We start from the raw sequence: 16,389 nt of genomic DNA, 5'->3' as shown, positions 1-16,389 counted from the left end.
CCTCCATGTTTTCAAAGCATGATTAACAGCATACAACTCTAATTCATGAGTTGGCCAATTCCTTTAAGAGGGAGAAAGCTTCTTGCTTTCAAAGGCTACTGGCCTTCCCTCTTGAAGGAGGACTGCTCCTACCGCAATGCCACTTGCATCAGTTTCTAGGAACAACGGTTTCTGGGATCAACTATTTTTAACACCAGTCCTGAGACCACAGCTTGTTTTATGGTGTTAAAACTTTCTTGTTGATTCTGTCCCCAAATAAAAGGTGCTTTATCTGAGGTCAGATCAGTCAATGGCGATACTATTCCGGAATATCCTTTGATATGCCTTCTATAAAACTGGACAAATCCCAAGAATGATCGCAACGCGGTCAGACTCTGAGGGATCGGCCAAGTTAGTATCGCAGCCACTTTCTTCGGATCCATTTCTACCCCTTGTGGAGTAATTATGAATCCTAAATATTCAAGCCTAACCATACATAGTATAGTTTTCTTTTTATTTACATAAAGACTGGCTTTTCTCAAAGTACTGAACACTATTCTTAAGTGTTCACGATGCTCAGTAATACTTTTACTGAATATCAGAATATCGTCAATAAAATGTTATGCTCTAGCCGAGATAGCATGACCTCGGAAAGATCGGTGGGCATTTTCTCTTAGATGACCAACTTTTGTAATAGTTAATGTGCGTGAATGAAACGGTCAAGAGAAGTAACTGCCAAGGTCCTAGGTGAGGGTGAAATGGCATTGACTAGGTGGTTCTGAGTGCTAAGGCCTAGGTGCACCTAAATGTGCAATAATGCCAAGGGGCAAAAGGTTTTAATGTGCCCCAAGAGAGGGGTAAATGGTGCACCAAGTGAAAGTGGCTAAAACGTTGACATGTGGCAAGGGGAACCATCTAGGGAGTTGTGGGTCTTGTAGATATGCAGGGAAAAAAACAAAGTGACGTATCTGTAGGAAACTTGCGATCTACGAGAGTATGGCTGGGAGAAAATAACAAATGCCATCGCCCGTGATCTGAGTCAGTGTTAGAGAATAGAGATTGTATCAATTGGTATCAGAGCTGAAGGTAAAGGAAGGAGGCTCGTAGGCTATGACGGACAGGAGGCGGAGAAAAAAAAAATTTAGCGGCTGCTCGTCGACGTGCTCCACGAAGACCATTGTCGCATTCAAAGACCATGCGGAAGACGATCGTAGGCTGGGAGCGCAGAGGTGACGCGGGCTGTCCATGACGGGGTGGTGGAAGATTTCAATCAAGCGTTGACGGGCGTCTCAGGTGGACGTTCTGCTGCGACGGCGTGGTGTAGGATTGACGGACACTTGTTGCAGGCCTTCCTCCATCAGAACGTGGTCCGTCAACGAGTCTACGGGAACTCGGTTAGTCAGCGAATTATTTACCCTCGTGGAATATCGACGGGCGACTGCGTGGAGACAATAGGAGGCGGAACGGGGCGAAGGCCTGGGGATCATAGTTGACATGAAGAATTGGAAGGGTCTGAACCAAGACGCCGTTGCAGGCCATATGATCTACCAGTTAATTCTGAGCACAGTTGGCAATGAACGATGTTGACGTGACAGATTTGCACACAGGGAAAATCAAGAAGCGAGAGGCACACAAATTATCAAATTTTGCCTTCGAGCTTGTCTCAGAACGAAGCGCGCATACTCAATCTGTGTGGAGCTTCCAGGGAGCATTTTTTTTCCCTCTATACAAATTTTGGGCGGTTGTTGATTTGTTTTCTACAACAGAGGCTGTCGTTTAAATTCCTGCATAACAAAAGGGAGATCTGAAAAAAATAAAAAAAACTAGTTTTCCTTGTGAAACTATGGAGGCAAAAGGGCAGAATTCTAGGGTGAATCCTAGTGAGTCTAGAGTACGGTCTACACAACAAATGTCACATCACACAACACCTACTTTGGTCGGTAGGATTTCGATATTAGAAGATGCTTTACAGCAGATTATGAACCAGCAGCTTCAAGTGAACGCTGGTCAAAATGAGATCAGGGAGATGGTTCAAGCCTTGTCGGCTAGACCGTCTAGAATTGATAAGGGCAAAGCTCCAGCAGAGCTAGAGCCCAGTATACATTCATCAAAGCGTGCGAGGGTCAAGGTGCATAATATTGCTAACTATAGACCAGAGAAGTACGCTGGTCGGACGACCGAGCACAGTTCTGATGTGATCGAGGTCTGGTTACACAAGTGGGAAGAAGCCTTCGCCATTTGTGAGATCAGATCTGATCTAAAGAAAATCCGTGAGGCCACTCACCTGTTTATTGAGGCAGCGGATAGATGGTGGATAAAGCAACAGAAGGATCAAGTTGCTCCTACCACCTAGGAAGGGTTTAAAGCTGAATTTAAGAAACACTTTCTTCCACCTGATGAAGAATCCCGAGCTTGGGATGCTTATAGAAATCTTCGTCACAGGAGTCTGTCGGTGGCAGAGTACACTGACAAATTCAGGGAATGTGTCATGAAAATGCCCACCGATCTTTCCGAGGTCATGCTATCTCGGCTAGAGCATAACAGGCAGAGGCTTTGCTTTTATTCTGATACCTTGCTGTATATACCTCTTTCATGCCTCAAACACTTAAGTGCTTTACACAATGTACAGAGCCTCTGCAATGTCTCCAAGTGGAGGCTTTTATGGAATTATGTACATAAAATGCAGCCAGATATTGTTTGTTTGCAAGAGCATAATCAACACTCCATGATTGGTCATCATGATTATTTTGGCGGTTATGATATATATTATGCTGGTACCACTACCTACTCAGGTGTATGCATACTGGTTAGACCTGAGCTGGAACCTCAGTTAGCCTTCAATGACAGCAGTGGCAAATGGATGCTCATACAATGTAATGTCAATGGTGATATTCTTGAGTTTGCATCAGTCTATGCTTCCCAGACCTCTGCCATGAGGGCTTCATTATGGGATTCTTTATGCAGATATCCATGGAGATCCAATGCATTCATCTGTGGAGATTTTAATAATTCCCCTCTACCAAGAGATAACACCACTTCAAGATCTCATATGCTATCATTGGAAAGGCAGAAATGGGATAGCATGCTTCTTTCTGTGCAGGCTAACGATTTATGGCTGCTTCTCCAAGGGTCAGTGCTTGGATATACTTTTCATCATAATGCACTTACTACATATTGGGCAAGGCTTGACAGATGGTACTTGTTTTACCCACAACAATTTGCAGATTTTAGCCCTCCTTATGATTTCTCATTGGGCTTGTCAGATCAAGCCCCATTGTGGATGAATTTGCAGCTTGGCATGCCTCTGGATGATTTGCCACCCCTTTCCAGTAGATTATTGCATGTTAATCAGGCTTATTTCCGACATCACTATTTCCAGCAAATGATCAGACTTGCAATTCATCCCTTGCCTTTGCATGTCCAGGAGGACATGAATTATGCTTGGGGCAGTTTTGTCTCTCGTATGCAGAATGTCATTAGGGAGTATGGCAACTAGCATATGACTGAATCGAGGAATGAGGTTAAATGGGCAAAAAGGACAGCACAACAATTGACTGAATTTTCTCAGTTAAGGCCTCTCTCTGATTCAGAAAACGATTCCCTTTCACATGCTCAGATTAAATTGACTGTTAATGATCAGAGGAAATTGCACAAATGACAGATTAGGGCAAGAATGAAGCCCCTCATAAATAAGGGCTGCTCATCAAAAGCCTTCTTCCAGGGCTTGCATGCTACTCGAAAGAAAAACTCATGTCTAAGGGTAAGGAAGCTCGATGGCTCTTGGACGCACTCTTTCTCTGATCTCCAAGATGAATGCCAAAATTATTTCCAGAAATTGTTATCCGCACCTGGTTCCCAACCAAATGACTGATGCTAGGACTGAATTTCTCCAATATGTTTCTGGAATAGTGGAAAAGGATGCTCTTATCTTGGAAAGACCTTTTACTGACACAGAACCTGATAATGCATTGTTCCACCTCAACAAATACAAGTCCCCTGGCTGGGATGGCCTTACGGTGGAATTTTATATTTCTTTCTGGGATGATTTGAAAGAAGTCCTCTTGCAAATGATCAATGTTGCCTGGCAAGAAAATCAGTTGCCGCACTCTTGGAAGCATGGCATAGTCAAACTTGTGCCCAAAAAACATCTGTGTGACCATATGTCAGATTGGAGGCCTATTACTTTGATGCCTGTAGTTTATAAACTCATTGCCAAAATGATTGTGCATAGGCTTCACAGGATACTGGATGCGGGACTTCATCCTCATCAGTATGGGTTTATACCGCGAAGACAAATCCATGACAATATATCCAATGCCTTGACTGCAATTGAATATGCTAAGTATTCGCATCAAGATGTGCTCATATTGCAGGTGGATATTGCTAAGGCATTTGACACTGTTCAATGGGATTTTATCTCTCAAATCATGACAAAGTTGGGCTTTGGTCCCAAGATAGCAAATGCAGTTTACACGCTTTACTCTGGCTCTACTTCTCAGTGCATTCTTGGGGGTCATCTGTCTGGGTCATGGACATTGGGTCGATCAGTTAGACAAGGCTGCCCTCTCAGTGCTCTCTTCTATGCCATTGCGACCCATCCCCTTTTAATGTATCTTGATCATCTTACAAACACAAGACAGATGACTGGTCTTAAAATCCCTGGGGCTGCATCTTTTTTGGCACAAGCATATGCTGATGATTCCTTCTTTATGCCACAGAATTCTCCCCGGGAAGTTCACATGCTTATGACCACTCTTTCATTGTATGGTTTGGCAGCGGGATTGCATGTCAATTTTGACAAATCTAAATTACTTCCCCTGAAACAATGTGACTGGCATTCTATTCTTTGGCCAGGTCAGGTGGTGCATTCCCAAGATGTAGTCAGGCATTTGGGATATCCCATAGGATGGCATATCACAGGAAGCAGCAGCTAAAATGGATCTTCCAAAGTCTTCAACATAAACTGGAATACTGGAAGATTTCTACTTGGCCTCTTCACGTCAGGCTCAGAATAGTACAATCCATTGTAATGTCCTATGTCCAGTTCCATTTGCCTTTGCTGCATTGGTCCTCCAGGGATATTTCAGCCTTTGTCTCAAGCTATGGAGATGTTATGGAGGACAAAAACTGCCGTGAAAGCATTGAAACTGATGAAGATAGAAATGGTGTGCTCTCCTAGGATGCATGGTGGACTTAATGTCCTCAATATAAGATATCATGTACTTGCAAGGAAGGCGACTATGCTGCATACTTTTTTCCGCCAACAACAGCCATGGACTTGTATGCTAGCATCCATGTGTGTCAACATGAGGACTTGTGCTTATGGTCATTGGACTACTGATCATTGGGAGGTTGTTATTGGGAGATTTGTAGGGAAGATACCTGGCTGTCCTTTCTATACTGCTCTGATACTTGACTGGAAAGAAAGTATTCATTGGAGTGCCATCTTTGACATTCCACTCGCTTTACAGGAACCTGTTCGGGCATACAATCTGATGAAATTGGGAATTAGATACATACATGATGTGGTAGATGATCAGGGCTATGTTTTATCTTTTCCTCAGGCCACTGCTTCCTACGCATTGGGAATGCATCATAGGTCTATATGGAAGAAAATTGTTGATTTGTTACATCCTTTTCTACCTGTTCCTCTTGTGGCTGACACAGACAGGCTTACGGATTGGCAATTGCACCCCTCTGCTACATGCACTCATCGTGTTCCTCTTTCTGCCTTAACCTCCATCAAAGCCTACAGGCTTCTTCAGCCTGCTCCATGGATTCAGCAATATGCTAATTCTCTGTGGCATATAAGGAAGCCCCTCTCATGGTGGCGGAAGAATCTCGGGATATTATGGAAGTGTAAAATGCCATTGAAACAAAGACTTTTTCTTTGGAGATGTATGACAGGCACATTGTCAATGGGGGTCACACTTGCTAAATGTCACATTGCACCATCCACATGTTTAAGATGTCAGGCTCCTTCAGAGACTGTTCTTCATTTGCTTTGGCACTGCCCGTGTTCTACGATCTTCCTCAGGAGAATTTCAGATCATCTTCGGCTCCGTTTCCCGAGTCACAGATTTGGGAAACGTTTCTGGCTCTTTGGTAGATTTATGAGGTCTTTGTCTCAATACTCACTAATTCTCTCTTGGGTAAGATATTGGGCTCTTTGGACAATCTGGAGTGAGCATAATTTGGCATACTTGGGTCGGCAGATTCACAAGTCATATGAATCTTTCCGAGCCTCATTGCGGCAATCCTTATATGATGCCTGCCATGAGGGTGATATGGATGCTTCTTGCATAGAGCTTTTCTTTTTAGTTTTCTGATCTTTGGGATACTCTCCATTTCGGAGACCTCCCATCATGTAAATTCATGAGCATATAAATATACTGCACTGGATATTACTAAAAAACTGTGTGTGTGTGTGTGTGTGTGTGTGTGTGTGTGTGTGTGTGATCCGTCTGCCTCTCTTATGACTCGCTGTTCGGTCTGGATTACCCTCAAAGCGTTGCCTCTACCTTTCTTCAGCATCTTCCTACTCTTGCAGCTTTTTTTAGGAGACCTCTACATGTTCCGAGACATGAGTTTTTGCAGGCGACTCGGGATGTTCACCTTTGTATTTTATGGGATATGATGCAGCCCGTGCCCTCTAGTATGGATCTTGATCTGAGATTTGCTCATCCGATGCGCATCAGACTGCATTTTGCCTCTTTTCCTACAGCATATTATCGGTGCCGGCAGGTTGGTCATTTTGCACATGCTTGCCCTTCGGCTTCCACAACCACTCCTCCTGCTCCTCCTTCAACAGTAAAGTTTACTCTTCCTTCTCCTCCGGCGGTTTCTGCTAAGGCTTTACTGGATAAGCCTTCTTTTATTGCTCCAAAGCATTACTGGAGGAAGGTAGAAAAATCATAGGTTAATCTTTCTCTTGCTGAAGAAGTTCAAGATCTGACTCCCGTTGAGCATCATCAGCCTCCTTCTCCTCTAGATATGGATGTGCCCCTTGCAGAGGGGATCATATAAAATGCTGCACATGCTCTTTCTCAAGTTGATCCTCGAAGTGAAGCTGAAATGCCGAGTCCTGCTTTATCAGATGCAACTCTTTCGTTGGAGGATACAGATGTTGATCTAGCTCCTTTGCCTCTGATACCTGTGCCAGAGTCTTCTTCTGTTCGGGATGCAGAAGTGTCTTTTTTACTGGAATCTTTTCATCCCATGTTACAACAAGTTTTTGACCCTGTGATTCAGAAATTTCGGATACCAACCTATATCAAGAAGAATCACAAGGGCAAAAAACAGCTGGTTTTTATTGCTCGTGTGGTTTCATCACTGCATCAGTTTTTACAGAGCAATAATTTGAAGCTGGAGGATGCTATGTTTGATCCTCCTCCAGCTTGATATGTAACTTTTTACTTGGCTGCCTCATGACTTTTGCTCTGAGGCTTTACTTGTAAATTTTTTTCTTGTACTTATTGGTGGGTTTTTACCTCTTTTTGAGGTTTCCCACACAGAAATATAAGCTTTCATTAAAAAAAAAGTGCGTAATTTACAAAGTTACTACCAAAATGATTGTTGCTCGGCTAAAGGGATTTTTACATGATGGGTTGCATCCTGCGCAATATGGCTTTGTCCCGCGTAGGCATATCACCGATAACATTGCTAATGCCTACATTGGAATTGAATATGCCAAATACACACAGCAGGATGTTTTGTTATTGCAAGTTGATATTGCCAAAGCTTTTGGTACAGTTCAGTGGGATTTTATTTCATCGACTATGCAGACTTTGGGTTTTGGCACAAAAATGCAGCAACTCATTAATTGGCTATATCAAGATAGTGAAGCTGCCTGCATACTTTCAGGAGATATTTCTCCATCATGGACTCTTGCTTGCTCTGTCAGACAAGGATGTCCATTGAGTGCTTTACTTTTTGCCATAGCCACTCATCCACTGCTTCAATATCTGGATCACCTCTTGGACACTGACCAGCTGCACGGTTTGGAGATCCTTGGCAGTCGCAGCATGATTGCTCAAGCATATGCTGATGATTCATTCTTTACTCCAAAAAATAATCGGGCTGATCTGTCCATGATCATGCATGCTCTTTCTACATATGGATTGGCTGCTGGCCTTCGGGTAAATTTTCAAAAATCAAAATTGTTGCCTTTACATGCACAGGACTGGCACAACCTTTTGTGGCCTGGGGAAATTGTCCCTGCTTCTCAATTCATTCGACATCTTGGTTATCCTTTAGGCTGGGGACTCACCCGTTCACAACAAACTGATTGGGTGCTAGTAAAGTTGAGGGCAAAACTTGAATATTGGAAGCTTGCAACTTGGCCATTACATGTTCGTCTGCGAATTACACAATCCATTTTGATAGCATACATACAATTTTATCTGCCTCTTACTATGTTCACTAACGCACAGCTATCATGGAAATTTTCTGGCGTTCAAAACATGGCAAGAAAAGTCTCAGATTACTCTCCATGCATCGTCTCTGTTCTCCAAATATGCACGGGGGTCTGAACGTTCTAAATATTCAAATGCATTTACTTGCTCATAGGGGGAAAATGATGATGCAGTTTCTACAAGGAGATCAGCCTTGGGCTTTTATGATTCGCTCTCTCTTATTACATCTTCATACATCTGCTTTTGGGAATTGGCAGCCTACTCAGTGGGAATTTTTATTTGGCTCTATCCAAGGCAAGATCAGAGGATGCCCTTTTGTCTCTTCTCTGCTTCTTGATTGGAAACACATTCTTTCCCACTTGGAATGGAAAGGCAGGGACTCTCTCTCGGGCAACTCTTTGAGGGAAGAGAATCTCTTTTGGTCTAAAGTATTCCATCCACCTTTGGCTATACAAGAACCCCGACGTTCATATTTTCTCTCCTTCAAAGGCATTTCATCTGTGGCAGATGTACTTCAAGATGATGGCACAATTCTATCCTTTTCTTTGGCTGCTCGCAAATATGGCTTGGGAGCTCATTATCGTCCTTTATGGCATAAAATTTCAGCAATGCTCCAACCGTACTTGCCGGTACCTCATTTAGAAATTCAGCATCGGCTTGAGGATTGGATTTTACGCTCTCCTTCTTCATATGTCCGTCCTTTGAAGCTTTCACATATCGCAGTGTCATCATTGTATAGAGTGTTATTACCTCCACCTTGGATTTCCAACAGAGCAAATACTGTTTGGCATATGGATCGTCCAATGAAGCGATGGAGAAAAAGGCTACGTCTACAACAGCTTTTCCTATGGCGAGTTCTCCTTGGCATTTTTCCATCTGGACAGTTACTCGCACACAGACATATTGCTTCAGCAGTTTGTCACAGATGCTCGCACTCTACTCAATCAGTGATCCACATCTTTTGGTCCTGTCCAAATACTTCTGATCTCATTGCTCTCATCAGACAGAGGCTTCAACAGCGATTTCCTACTGTTACTTTTGGCAGATTTTTATGGTTGTTTGGATTTCATCCCCAGAGACAGGGTTTTGATTTATTTTTCGTATGGGTGCAATATTGGACCCTATGGACTTTATGGATGGATAGAAATCATAGAGTCTTTGGTGATCCACTATTTTCATCCTTCCTTTTTTTCAAACGCTCTCTGCAACAATCATTCTACGATTGTTTTCAGACTCGTTTGATTGATCAGGATGTGTATACAGCCTATACTGAGATCTTTTCTTGAGTAGTAGCTACTTTGCTTTTGAAGCAGCTATGAATGTAATTATTCTATAGAAATAAAGATTTCTTCTCACCAAAAAAAAAAAAAGTGTGTGTGTGTGTGTGTGTGTGAGAAAGAGAGAGAGAGAGAGAAAGTCTATTAACGTCCACTGGAGACCAAAGGGTCTATGGGACAGCAAGAAACCCTCTAGTACATGTGCTTTAGGAAGGGCCCATGACAGCTCCCAAGGAGTGCAAACGCAACCCCCATTATTTTAGAGTACCTACATAATAGTCTGAAAGAGACAAAAGCCATACATCAGTTTAAGACTGAGAGTCTTTTGGTTTTGATTTAAACTCTTTGATTAGGGCTACGCCTTCATGGTAAACTGCCCATTTTCCATCCTTTCTGGCAGCCCTGACTTGAGCTAATTCAGTTGCCTTATTCTTGAGTTGAGCTTGTGTAAGCTCCTCTGCTTTCCATACTTTGGTACCCTGCAACTTGTAAGATTGTCGAAGAAGCTTGATCCGCATATCTTTTGACTTCAGTGTAAAGATTGCATGACCTTTATAGTGCATAATAGAAACTGGCCTGGAGTCGTCATCATCCTGCTCATCATCATCCACCCATTCAATGTTGGACAAGCTTGCTTTGATCTTTGTCAATATTTCACTACATAAGTCCTCCTCTTTGTACCAATCTTCTGGGAGTCCCCCTATTCTAATCTTTAGTGCATTATCACATCTAGCTTCGTGTTCTTTAATCTCTACTTGAATATCAAACTTACTTGCTTTGGCGTCCACGTCCATAGTCACTTTCTTCTTAGCAGTTTGTACTTCAATGTGAACAAGATCTTTGATTGTAGAGACTAGCCGCGGAGTAGGGGGGGAATCCTTACAAAATTTCACAGCCTCATCAATTACTGCCTGCTTACCAAGCCATTCCAAAATGAGAAATCGAGCCTTTACTTCTGCCAGTTCCAATCGTAGCTCTCTCACTACCTCCTGCAGATAAAAAATCTGATCCTGTTACCCAAGGATAGGTCGTTTTGAGCCTTCTCATTGGTAATTGCGTGCATAAGGAGCGGGTGTCATGGCTGCAACTGTAGAGTACCGAGTCCTGATGAAGGTCGAAGGAGTTGAGGGGGACTTGAAGGAGAGGGTAGGCCAATCCATAATTGGTTGTCTATTGAACCCCCTAGCTTACCCTAACCCCAAAATTGGATTGGGGGTTTAGCCCAACTTGGGGTTAGGGTTAGTGTGTTTGCTGCTAACCGAGGTACCTGCTGGTTGAGGCAAAGGGCTGACGGGTGGAGGGCTGCTAACGGGCTGACGGGATGGTGCTGACGGGCTGTACAGATGGAGAGGTACGGGCTGCTGAAGGAGAGGTACGGCAGACGGGCTGATACGGGCTGCTGATGGAGAGTTAGGGTACAGACTGCTGAAAGGTTGTACGGAGAGGTACGTGCTGACGAATAAAGAAATTTTATAAGAGTCTTCGGAAGACCGATGGGTCTATGAGACTGAAAGAAAACCTGATACAAATCACAGTAAGGGTGGAGCTACTGAAACGAGCATCATCACCCGTGCTGCTGTACAGAGAGGTACAGGCTGCTGGACGGAGAGGTACGGACGGGCCATACAGAGAGAGCTGCATACGGACGGACGGAGAGAGAGCTACGTACGTAGAGAGAGAGAGAGAGAGAGAGAGAGAGAGAGAATATATATCCAAAAGTCGATCCCTACAAGACATTATACACAAGTCAACCCAGAGGTTCACCTAAGCAAGAAAATTCTCATGCACATATTTGAACCCATGGTCTCCTAAAAAGCAATTAAATTAGTTCTGTATAATCCAGGCAATGATGAGGGAGCCCAAAAATCAGTCACTTTCAACCATGATCTATTTATACTAGTCAAAAATATGTAGTGCCACGTAAACAAAGATTGAGATTTCTTGAGTGATGAATCCTAGAGTTATTACAGTGATAGATTTTAGAACATTATAGGCATTCCTATTCAGGTTTCTTTCTTTAGAAGAGAGGAGCTGGGATTCGGGAATGTAAGAATTAAGAACAGACAAAGGTGTTAAAGGTTCTTTGTCTGCTAATTTCAGATTCAAAAAAGAGATGTTTTAAGGGATTGGCGGGGGAGCTTGGAGATGCCCCCCCCGGGGCAAAAAAACACAAACACACACACACAGAAAATAAAAACCACCACCCAAAAACAAAAGGTAGAAGCATAACGGATACAAACGCATCCTAAAAGAATTTTACGATTAAGCTGGATCCCACTTTGCCATTCCCCTAAGACCAATCAAAAAGATTAGTTTAGACATGAATCTTCAAACCACCTCATCAAGCACACTTCGTTCGCTGCCACTCAGAATCACTATGGTTGTACTTGTATCCTTGCAAAGAACCGCAAAGACGTGTTGCAGGTGAGAATGTAATCGCAGTTTCATCTCTCGTATCTGATCTGGGCCTCTCCTTCCTGGTCCTTCCACTTGTGCAGTCATGGTTGCATTGAAGCCCTGAAATGAAAAACAGCCTGTAGAAATCAGCAAGATTTCCAGACACAAGGATTGTTTTATAGGAAAAAAAGTAATTAAACAAAAGTGATACTAACATTTCGTTTAAAAAACTAACCAGAATCAGTAATCGATTTCTTGCTTGCTGATACTTCACTACAGCCTCTTCAATAGGTAGATGAGGAGGGATACGCATAATTCGTAACTCTGCCTCTACAATAGTATCATTCAACTCACTGCCAACCATAACAGATGTCGCTTCATGTGGTGAGGAGTTTTTTTATGAAAACCAAGATAAAGGTGCTCACATAAAACTTTGCCATGTATCACAATGGTGTGTCCTAGATGCCGTTCTGATTTTTTGAAAACCAATTAAGCCAACCTTTCAACATTCAACCCTCTGCCAATCACACCACATGTTGGCTCAAAACTGTGTGAATTTTATAAAGCAACCCAGACATTGTGAAGCATTGCTTATGAGCTTGTGCTCTGCCTAGGCTTCTGATGCAAGAAGAGTTTGATATGAGCTGCAAACTCATTTCAGTAAATTGATCAACACCATCACGGAAAATTACCTTATAAACCTAAAAAATTGACAGCAGCATTCCTTAACATTGATATCATATTATTTCATTCAACTGGGAAATGTGGTGACAACCTTAGTGTGTTATTTTGAACGCTACTTCGTACCTGACGAACGTATCGGCCCAAACCTGGGCTGTGTGTGTAGTTACATGCTCAAAGTTGTGACAGTGGCATTCCTCTCTGTCAGCTTCTGACATATCTAATGCATCCTTTATTGCAGCAGCAACATCACTTATATTCCATGGATTCACTAATATCGCACCAGCACCTAGAGATTGAGCTGCACCAGCTAGCTGCAAAATATGAAAGTCCTGAAACCATTTTCAGCCAGTCCACATAGCTGTAGTCCACCTAAACAGCACATAAAGAGCACATTACCATGTAAAAGCACAATCTCTAATATTCTACTCCTACATTGGAGCACTAGAAAACCACAAGCCACAGAATCCCAGCTTACAAAATGCAGACTAATAAATTTGTAAAGTCTAAGTCATGTTTACCTCGCTTAAAATGAGGACACCCTTTTTCATGTTTTGACAGGCAACAAATTCATAGCTCACAAGGTTCATCCCATCCCGCAAAGAGGTAACAAGTGCCACATCTGCCAACATACCATGAAAATCAGCTTGTTTACATTTGAAGTAGAAAGGTCAAGCAGTAAAATCCTCCAAGCATACACATTTCCAATTTCAGAATTCCTTGCTGTGCGGCTCATTTCCTGAAGTCAGTCAATAAGGCAATGACCTAATGAGACCCGCTAATCCTTTTAACCATACACCTATTGCTCTGGCCCTATGCTCAGAGCAAGACACAGAGAAAGATGTATTAACGTCTTCGGGAGGCAGCCCTGTGCAGATCCCATGACGGCAGCAGCCCCCATGAGGGCTAGGAGTTCGGCGCAAGGCGGGCATGGGGGGCGATGTGCAGCTGAGACGCAGGGGCCTGTAGGTGCCCCGTCACCTGCTTAGTGCCAAGCAGGGGGGGCTGGAAGAGCACCTCAACCCTGCTACCTATGGCGCAGGGGGCTGGAGAGCACCGCGATCTGTAGGAGCCACAAGGTACACCATGTAGGAGGGAGCCGCTACCAGGAGGGGAGAAGGATGCCGCGACCAAGGGAGAGAGCAGGACGAGGGCGAGAAAGAAAGAAAAGAAAGTCTATTAAAGTCCATGGGAGACCAATAGGTCTATGGGACAGCAAAAAACCATCTAGTACATCTACTTAGGGAGGGCACATGGCATCTCCCAGTGAGTGCAAAAGCAAGAGTACCTACATAACAATCATCTGAAAAAACTTAATTGGCCATACATCAGTTTAAGACAAAGAGTCTTTTGATTTTAATTTAAATTCTTTGATAATTGCTATGCCTTCATGGTTTGCTACCCATTTTTCATCTTTTCTTGCATCCGTAATAGCAAGCGAACCTGTAATCTATCCAATGGAGCCCACTCTGTATCAGAGATGTCTCGCGCCCCAGCAAGGGCTGCCATACATGCCTGCAGGTCGGATCAAGAAGTCGAAGAGGAGAGCCTTGGTCCGTGGATCTTGGAAGTGTTAGTGGAAGAACTATCTCTCCAGTCGCGCAAGAGCGACATATCCTCTGCTCAGGCTGGCCTACAGGTTCTATTGTTGTCACAGATGATCCACAGCAAGCCATCTGTTCCTCATCACATCATCCTCCTTCCTGCTCATCCCCCTTTTTGCTCATCCTCCTCCGCCCGGCTGCTGCTGCAGCCTCACCATTTGCAGCCCCTTCCTCCTCATCCATCTCCCGGCTGCTGCTGCAGCCTCGCCATCGGCAGCCCCTCCTATCATCTTCCAATGCTGCTCCAGGCTCGCCATCCTCCACCTGCTCACCCGCCTCCTCCTTCCTGCCCATCCGCCACCTCCTGCTTACCCGCCTTTGGCTCTTGCCTATCCCGTTCCCTTCCTTCTCCACTCTGCTTATGAGGGGCTACAACTCCCCATAGACGTAATGTCTCAAATATCCGCCAAAGGACACCAAAACCAGCAAAGGGAGACTGACAAGGACACGGGGAAAAACAAGAAAGATGACAACAATTCAAAGCAACTGAACCAGGAGGATGTAAACACACACTTTAATCGGAGCGGACTAGGACTGGATAGCAAAGCAATGATGAAGAATTCTACATCATTCACATTGGCAGCATCATCAACATCCACTCGGGTTCCTCAACTTCGACATCCACATCGATCGTTAGTGCAGTTGATACACCAGGTTCAAAACCTACCTCTCGCAGACTCCAGGGACGTACATTGGCCCACAGTACTACTCCCCTTTCCCTCTCACCTGTCTCCCCTTTTTTTTTTTTTTTTTTGGCAAAAAGAAGGGCTATTTATATTACTTTCGAGACAAGGAATACAAGAGACTCAACAGCAATGCTGGAGCACAGGGATAACTCCCACCTACGAAACTACAAGCCACACAGGGCAAAGCATAAAACTGTTGCAAAATGCTGTCAAAACAAAAAGCCCTAGTCTAGGTCTTCTGAAAACCAGTAAACCGCAAAACCAAAAAAGCAACGGATTCTTGATGAAGTGAATCCTGGAGGAACTCGTGATCCAAGGAGGTATGGATCCCTCCTCCGCTGAGCTCCCGTCCATCGAGCCCGCCCGAGGGCACCAACAGGAAAGGACCCGCCTGCATGAGCAACCACCGCCTGGCGGGGGGCGAGTCCGCACTCCAATAGCCCGCTCCACGCATCTGCAGGCCTCAACCCAGTTGGGGTGCCTCCTGGTATGACAAGAAAGAGTAGAGCCCCAAGAGAAGGGATCAAGTCCAGCAGCCCTGCGGATAGAGCCACAAGCCGCTGCCCTGAGGGTAGAAAGTCTTCAAGACAGTGAACCATCAACTGATATGACTCCTCTGAGTCAACATCCAACAATCGAGGCCGACCAATAATCCCTGATGAAGTGAATCCTTGAGATACTCGTGATCCAAGCATGTATGGATCCCTCCTCCGCTGAGCTCCCGTCCATCGTGCCCGCCCGAGGGTGCCAATAGGAAGAGACCCGCCTGCATGAGCAACCACCACCTGACGGGGGGCGAGTCCGCACTCCAGTAGCCCGCTCCACGCATCTGCAGGCCTCAACCCACATGGGGAGCCTCCTGGTACGACAAGAAGAAGTAGAGCCAAAGGAGAAGGGATCCCTAAGGATAGAGTCAAGGGCCGCCGCCCTGTGGGTAAAGAAACTTCGAGAAAAACTCTGAGTCTTGAGAAGCTTGGAGACCCAAGCAAGGAGGCCACTAGCCAACGCGACCCCTCTGGGTTGTTGTCCAAGGGCCAGGTCTTTCTAGCTCCAGTGCACCACTCGCGGCCAGGGGATGCTGACGGGACGAGGGCAGCACAACCACCACCACGGGGAGGCACGAACTGGACGGCTGGGGGATGGCCATGGCCGATGTCGCCAGGGCAAAGCTGCGAGGAGAACTCCAACTCCGGAAGAACAAGAGAGTGCAAGGCAAACCTCCTCCCGCCATAGAAATGCCACGGGGAAGGGAGAGACACTTCCTGAAAGATGAACCTACTGCTGCTGTGAAGGTGCAAATGTGGAGGACCGCCAGGGCAAGAGAGACGGCTGAAGCCGAAGATACTCTCCT

At 44.7% G+C, this 16,389-nt stretch overlaps 1 protein-coding gene across 2 annotated transcripts in view; it reads right to left on the bottom strand.

Moving 5' to 3' along the window:
* Window positions 1–16,389, bottom strand: part of LOC147887616 (alpha,alpha-trehalose-phosphate synthase [UDP-forming] 1-like) — a 266,990-nt gene that overhangs the window by 49,592 nt on the left and 201,009 nt on the right. Inside the window, exons 9-12 of one of the 2 annotated variants that reach the window (XM_087393097.1) lie at window positions 13,270–13,370; window positions 12,875–13,080; window positions 12,303–12,420; window positions 12,008–12,187 (exon numbers count right to left, since the gene is read on the bottom strand). In XM_087393097.1, coding sequence (XP_087249223.1) covers window positions 12,008–12,187; window positions 12,303–12,420; window positions 12,875–13,080; window positions 13,270–13,370 — 605 coding nt within the window. The remainder of the gene's footprint in view (window positions 1–12,007; window positions 12,188–12,302; window positions 12,421–12,874; window positions 13,081–13,269; window positions 13,371–16,389) is intronic. The other variant, XM_087393098.1, reaches the window with a different exon arrangement.

This window comes from Dipteris shenzhenensis, chromosome 22, assembly GCF_047967505.1.
Source record: "Dipteris shenzhenensis isolate YYH24624 ecotype China chromosome 22, Dip_SZ_1.0, whole genome shotgun sequence".
Taxonomy (NCBI): domain Eukaryota; kingdom Viridiplantae; phylum Streptophyta; class Polypodiopsida; order Gleicheniales; family Dipteridaceae; genus Dipteris; species Dipteris shenzhenensis.
Note: the sequence above shows the minus strand (reverse complement) of the source record. Positions and strands in the feature narration are given on the sequence as shown.